This window comes from Teleopsis dalmanni, chromosome 2 (assembly GCF_002237135.1).
Source record: "Teleopsis dalmanni isolate 2A chromosome 2, ASM223713v2, whole genome shotgun sequence".
Taxonomy (NCBI): Eukaryota; Metazoa; Arthropoda; class Insecta; order Diptera; family Diopsidae; genus Teleopsis; species Teleopsis dalmanni.
Genome location: NC_051847.1, coordinates 32,258,189 through 32,265,715, shown reverse-complemented (window position 1 = coordinate 32,265,715; position 7,527 = coordinate 32,258,189). Strand labels below are relative to the sequence as shown.

The 7,527-nt window shown below is 27.7% G+C and overlaps 1 protein-coding gene across 1 annotated transcript in view; it reads right to left on the bottom strand.

Moving 5' to 3' along the window:
- Window positions 1–2,032: 2,032 nt before the first annotated feature.
- LOC119674274 (patched domain-containing protein 3-like) overlaps window positions 2,033–7,527 on the bottom strand; it is a 14,878-nt gene continuing 9,383 nt past the window's right edge. The window contains exons 7-11 of the mRNA XM_038085406.1: window positions 5,609–5,615; window positions 4,344–4,558; window positions 4,091–4,272; window positions 2,434–2,613; window positions 2,033–2,204 (exon numbers count right to left, since the gene is read on the bottom strand). Coding sequence (XP_037941334.1) covers window positions 2,033–2,204; window positions 2,434–2,613; window positions 4,091–4,272; window positions 4,344–4,558; window positions 5,609–5,615 — 756 coding nt within the window. The remainder of the gene's footprint in view (window positions 2,205–2,433; window positions 2,614–4,090; window positions 4,273–4,343; window positions 4,559–5,608; window positions 5,616–7,527) is intronic.

Below are 7,527 nucleotides of genomic sequence, written 5' to 3'. Positions count from 1 at the left end.
GGAAATTTTTAAGTAATATGTAGAACATATTATATACAAAGTTGCCGTTATTCTAAAGTGTTTCATTTTAATCGGTGTATCATGGCTCCGCGACTTAATAAATTCGCAATTCTTCAACATTTTAATATAAATAGTGATAGCGATTTAGCAGTTCGACTTCTTCGTACAGCTCGTTGGAGATGCTTTTCAATACAAATTTTTTATTAAATTTTTCTTCTAAGCCACGACAAATAAGGTCAATAATCTTTCTCATATTTTCCGAATTAAGGACATTAAATGGAATAGCGAAATAACTCTTTTTTGCTCATTTCGATTTTAATTGTTTGTTTTCGGAATGATTTTTTCACAACTATTGCACTACTACTTGAGCTGGAATCTTCATTTTTATTTATATTTAACTGGTGCATATTTTTTAAATGTGTTCTTAAATTAAATATTCTGTCCCTCTTCAACGAATGTTTGCAAATTTTACAAACTGCTAAATCGTTATCACTATTTATATTAAAATGTTGAAGAATTGCGAATTTATTAAGTCGCGGAGCCATGATACACCGATTAAAATGAAACACTTTAGAATAACGGCAACTTTGTATATAATATGTTCTACATATTACTTAAAATTTTCCCACAAATATAAACATATATATATAAATTAATAATTAATAATTAATATCATATATATCATATATATCATATATATCATAAATTTAATAATTAAAAAAACATAAATTTAGGCATAATCTATTTACAGATAAAATAATATTAATTGCATACAAATTGTACGCACACACATTACTTACAATTTTGCACAACTATATTCAATGCACCAACAAAGAAATAATGCGTACACATTCCCTTAAAGCAAAAACAAAAAGAAGAAATCCATATACATTTGCTAATAGCAAAACACAAGCAGCTAACGCATAAGCAAGCAAGTTGCATATATTCCAAATGCATAATAGTCAAAAATGTAAAATTGACTATTAGCAAGCAATCAAAATGAAACCAGTTTACGTTTTTTGCTGTTGCTAATGCATATTTTTATTTCATTTTCATATGCAATGCGTTAGCAATTATGCAAGCAATGCAATTAGCAACAGCAATTCAAACCCTGTTTAAAACACTAATTGGGTTGAACCCATTGACATTGAGTTCCAGGCATAAACACCTGGGGCCTCTCGATACTGTGTATATGTATATAGTTTAGTTCACAATAGCTGTAGGGACAGTGAGAATATGCTTTAATAATGTGTTAATATTTTTACAGTTATTTAAGTTATTTAATTTTTGAAATGAATCAGTAAAATAAGTAATATAATGTTTTTAATATTTCAAAGATTAGAACTTGTAAATTTACCAAAATGTACCAAAATTATACATATCACAATTTTGATAAAAGTTCAACTAAAATTTGAAACAAATTGGAACTAATATTAATTGAAAAGAAAAACAAACTAAAGATCAGGAAATTTTTAATATATATTTAATAGATGTATATTTTAATAGAAACGTATTCTGGACAAGTAGCTTTTCATAGTTCCCACGATTTCAACTAAGCTCATATCTTTTATCTTCTCTTCTTATAAACTATGGGTACAGGAAAATCGTTGGATAATAAATTTAATTTATAAAATTTAATTAATACGAAATAATTAATTTAATTAATTTAACAAAAAATAATTCGAAAACCACTGATGATGGTTTTTTGGTAATACTCGAAACAGTTGTACGGTCAGCCAAAAATTCAATTAATTGAAAATAAACAAAAGTTTATGTTGTTGCAATTTAGTACTGTTTGAAACCTATCTATTAAATATAATAGTTTCTATTAAGTAAAATAATCACTACCAAAATTAAATCCCCATTGGAGTTTAAAGCTAAAGGAATCGAAAAACGCTGAATAGTTTTCTATAAATATATTATGTCTAATTAATATGTCTCTCTTATATTATACTCTTTTATTTCTATATATATATATTTATTTATTAGATTTTAAAATCAAATATATGAAAAGTAATTATTTTTCAATTATTTACTTACTTATTATAAGAAATGGTGCAGCTAAATTAATTCCAATAAATTCAATTCCCAAATACATAGCAAATCCAAATGCAGCACAGGTTGACATTACAGCTGAAATATTACCCATCATACCTAACCAGGGCTTTGAACGTACTGCATCACCCATCATGCAAGTAAGTATACTGAAAGAACAAATGTTTTTTATGTGTAATAATAAACAAATAATATTTATTTTTTTATTGTTTATTAGATAAACTATTATTATTTTACTTTTATATACAATCAGATCAAATTAAAAATAAGCGAAAAAAATATTGATGTCAGATATAAAAATACAAAGATCTTATACGAATAGTAGTAGCACTACAATTATTTAATGTCTTCAAAAAACACTATTCTTTTTTCACTTACCTGAAGAAGGATATCAGAATAAATGTTGAACCAAAATATGGTACTACGGTTTTTGTATTTTTCTCTAATTCGTGATCTAAGGTACGTGACGCAAAATATGCTACTGATATATGCTTAAACATGCCCGAGTCTTCAGCTTTACCAACCACAGTCAAGAAAGTCTCCTCCCATTCGGCACCTCTGTTAATATGAAAAAAAAAATTAGTTTATATTTTCTGCATATTCATAATTGTAATTAATATTATTATGATATCTTTTTAAACAGTAGTAATTTATTTAGCTGTTTTCAAAAGGTTAAAGTAATTATTGTGAATCAGCTAATCAGATGGTAGGATCTATCACTCTACAATGCATGCTCTCCAACCGTTAGTCACGGACTTACCTTTTAAAATATCATTTCAAGAATCTAAACACCTCCCTTTAAAGAGCATTTTAGATTTCAGATTTACTAAAGTTAGTGTTTAAGCCTTGAAATTTCATATAGTGACAAAATGAGCCAAAATGGGCCTTATGATCACCGGTATAACCCAACCATGCTTATACCAGTTTCACATTAGAAGCGATTAGTCATCGCTTCTAATTTGACAGGCACGAGTTCTAAGCCTGGCACTTGCAGTCCAAACAAATTATATACGGACTATAAACTAATTAAATAAAAATTCGATTATTTCCAAAGACCACTGATGAAGAGTACTTGGCAATGCTCGAAACAGCGTTGTATGGTCAGCCAAATTTCAATAAATTAAATAAAAAATTTTTGTCTTTGTCCTTTCTTTGCTATTCGAATCGGTCTAACTTTTAAATAGTTTCTTTCGTCATAAAAAGACACGCCATTATCGGCAAGAAAAAATTTACCTTATGTTAAAGAATGTTTTTTTTTTTAATATCTTCTTATATCAGTCGTTAAACGACTGATCTCTGGGAAATTGGTTCCAAAAATACTAGATTAAGTTCATTTGACTATACATGGATTGTATCGTATAAAGATAAAAAAATTTTGATGTATTCAAGCTTTTATTTATCATCTCGGAAGAAATTTATTGGAACGGAAGAAAATCAGCACCACTACATAAGAATTGAACAATTTTTTCTAAGACATTCATGTTAGCTTACAACACCGTGATTTCTCTTATTATACGCTAATCAAGAAATATAGTAATTTTGTAGTTACCATAAAATTTGTTCATTCTACACACCTCAGTAAAAACTGATATTATTTTAGACACGTAAAATGATGTGGAGGTATACGATACTATAACTCTATTCTTTTTAAAAGTCGTAATAGGTACTGCTAGGCCGTTATGATCTTGGATATGGTGCCCTAGAGTTTGGAGTCAATCAAGGTATACTATACTTTAATGCTACTTTTTTTAAAGATTGTAATTATTTTAAACTGTTATGGTCTTAGACGTATATAATGCTATGTTTAAAATTTCACGTCATTTTTTTCTGAAACTGGGACTTATCAGCCCGCTTGATAAGGTAGTAGGTGCCATGAAAATAGAGGAAATGGGCAGAGTGAAAAAAGAAATCGCATTGAATATGTTTACTTAATTGCAGATTATTTAAAGAATCATAAAAAAATAATTTAGTGGTACTTATGATGTCTGTTTCAAAGGATCATAACTTTAAAACTGCATTTGAGAAAAATACTAACTTTGCATCTTGCCGTTTTGTATCTGCTGCCACGAAGTACACCAACTGTATGGCTGGTACACTTATGATAATATTATCCTCAGTCAATTTCGTCCCACCAAAGAATACCGGGAACGCATGCGCATCCCAAGTGACTGGATTGAACATTAATGGAAACGTTAAATTCAATTCACCAGATTCAATCTATAAAAAATTAAATCAAAGAATATTCAAAATATATTGTTATTCCAAAGTTGCATGTGGTGCGATCTTACATCATCCATGATAAAATCCAAATTTAAGATATCGTTTGAGAAGCATTCATTCTCCCAACGTGCACAAGCATCTTTGTACGTGAAGGCATCACCTTCAAAATGAACTGTGGCGTTTTGTATTATATCGTCCAGTTGTCGCAACTCCTTAAATATCTCACGTCGTATCATATTATCGTTTCCATCTTTTGGTATGACAATAACACGTCCAAAACGTCCTGGAAAAAACGACAAAAATTAGTTAATTCTACAAATTTATTATATTATTAATTTTGTTTTTGTTTGTTTATTTAGTTAAATTATTTAAAATTATTTAAATAAAATTTTATAGTCATAGTTGTAAAGCTACAGTTTTCAGAAATTCTATAAAATAACTATATATACGAGTAATACATAATCGCTTAAGAAATTTAATTTTAACTTGTAGAATTCTTCAGTTGAGCCATAGAATCACAACATGAGATTTAGTGATTTAATTCTACTCAATGAAATAGTCCAGGGGTTATTAACACATTCCAAGAATTATACTAATTTATGCGTCAACAACAATAGCGTCAACTGTGCAATTGTAGACTACGAATTAAGGCAAATCTTTATGAATTTCGCAATCTTGCAGAGTCCATTGGTACTTTGGAGATTGCAAAATTCTGAAATTCTGAACAATAAGGCATTTTAGTGAAGTGAATAATAATTCATTTGGTTCGAATTACTTCAATTGAATGCTTTAGAAATGAGCATGACTGTTGCAAACTTTTGTCAAATAATTATTCAATTGATTTACAAAACCAAGATATGATTCAGTGAAAGATCTAATAAAACCATGTGAAAAATAATATTTTTTAACATTACTAACTTCGACTTTTTACAAATTTGATTTAAGTAATTGTACGAGTAATACAAAGATTTCTATCTATTTAAAGATATTATCTGCTGATACTACTGATATAAATAAGAATAAATGAAAATAATAGTATTTTACACATATTATATGCATATTATTTGCGTCTCGAGTCTTTATAGCACTCGGTGCGAAAATAATTTTGGCCGTTTATACCATGATATCTTTCTGTTATCCTTTTAGATTTTGACATCATTTCTTAAAAATATTTTTATACTTCAAAATCAAATCTGAGAAAATTATCCTTATGCTCTTATTATTATATTACTAATTGGTTCATTGGTTCATTGGTTCATATATTAAGAGGAAGATATGAATATGAAGATTTCTACTCATATAAAAATAATTAATTAATATTTTTTTATTTTACCACGAATCTATGAAGTCTCTTATTTTTTAATTATAATTATGATGATATCTACTCCTATTATCTGTTATTTATTCATACTCATTAATAGGAGCAGGATATCTACTCTTATTATCTATTACTCATTAATACTTATTACTAGGAGTGGGATATCTACTCATATTACTCACACGACAACTCATGGATTAGTAAACTCTGCTAGTATACTAATAACTAATAAAAAATTTAAATCATTTAATAGAATTTCTTTTAGAAGTCAACATATATATAAATAAGCGTGATCCACTAGAAGTCAGCACGACTTCAAAAGAGAAAAAAATTACTCCTTCAAAAGATCAAAATCAAGACAATATGGATCTTTTTCTGAAATTCATTAATAGAATTTCTTTTCGAAGTCAACATAAATATAAATAGGCGTGATCTAAAAAAAAAAATTACTTCTTCAAAAGATCATAACCGATACAACATGGACCATTTTCTGGAATTCAAAGGGAATTATTTGAAATATTATATTATGACAAATATTATGACGACCAGAATATCGGTAACCAATAACTTGGGTTTCGTTAATCAAAATGTTGAACAACAAAATGCCTTCATGATGCGTAAGTTCAAGACTGACAAAACTGACATTATTCTAAGTGATCTGTACAGAGCTGATTTCTCAATGCGTGATATCTATCTATTTTCTAAACTGAAATTGATGATAAAATAAAATCGTTTTGATAGCAGCTATCTCATGCAAACGGTTTCAAGTGATATACTAAAGACTATTCTTTCGACCACTGAATATAAAAAATCTTTTAAAAATTTGTTGGATGTGTCCAGTATTGTGTTACCTTAGACAAAGACAATTTTAAATAACCAACAATAAAAAAACAAAAAAATTATTGTTTAGGAGTAGTTTCATCAGTTCTGGAACAGACTGTGTATGGTGGCTAAAATGTTGCTACAAAAAAAAAACATTAAGATATTTAGGTTGTTAACACATCAATACTCTGTCATTGTCAGCAATCTCTCAATAGAAAAATTCTTACTTAAATTTCTTAGTAAGGTAGCGTATTCGAAAATTACTATACGTTTTCCGAGACAAGCTACAATTGGTATCTATCATCCAGACTTACACAGTAATGGAATCATAATAAGACTTGGGTATTTTCATTATATACATGTGTATCCTAAATTACTATTTAAGACCAATAGGTACAACAAACGAATGTTAATATTTCAATTGAATTCATATATTATATTTTTTATAAAATGATTATATTTTAACGTATCTTGTCGTATCATTTATATTTTTATTTTACCCTTTTTATAAAATTATTAGATTTTTATGCCCTCCTGAAGTACTTCGCTCAGTTTCATACATCATATCCATTTTCAACGACAATGTAAAATCGACGTTAATAAATAACAATTACTCAAGATAATATTATGCTACCTTATACACATAATAATAATTACAGATATATAAATATTTAATATATTTATTTGCAGTTTGTAATTACTTCGTCAGTATAAACACCGAACACTTGTGCACTGCAATTAGTGGTTACGCATACGTCAAGGTGTCCGCTGTTTTGGTCTTAAGTTAATTTTTTAATATACGTAACAAGTAATTTTTTAATTTAATGTTGCTGGACTTGTAAAAAATATAAAAACAAATGTAAACATATATAAAAAAAATATATTAAAATTGTTGAAATATTTTTCAATTTTTGCTGAGTTGATCTTTAATCTTCAAGATATGTTAAATCATTTTTACATGACCTCCTTTGTGGTGAATCAATGAATTCTTTTGATTAAATAAGAAAATTGAAAAACTTGAATGTTGACCTAAGTTAAGTTAAAAAAATTTAAGTTTTCTCACCTATTTTTATTAAAACTTAACCTATACCTGATGTACAATAAAGCAGTTG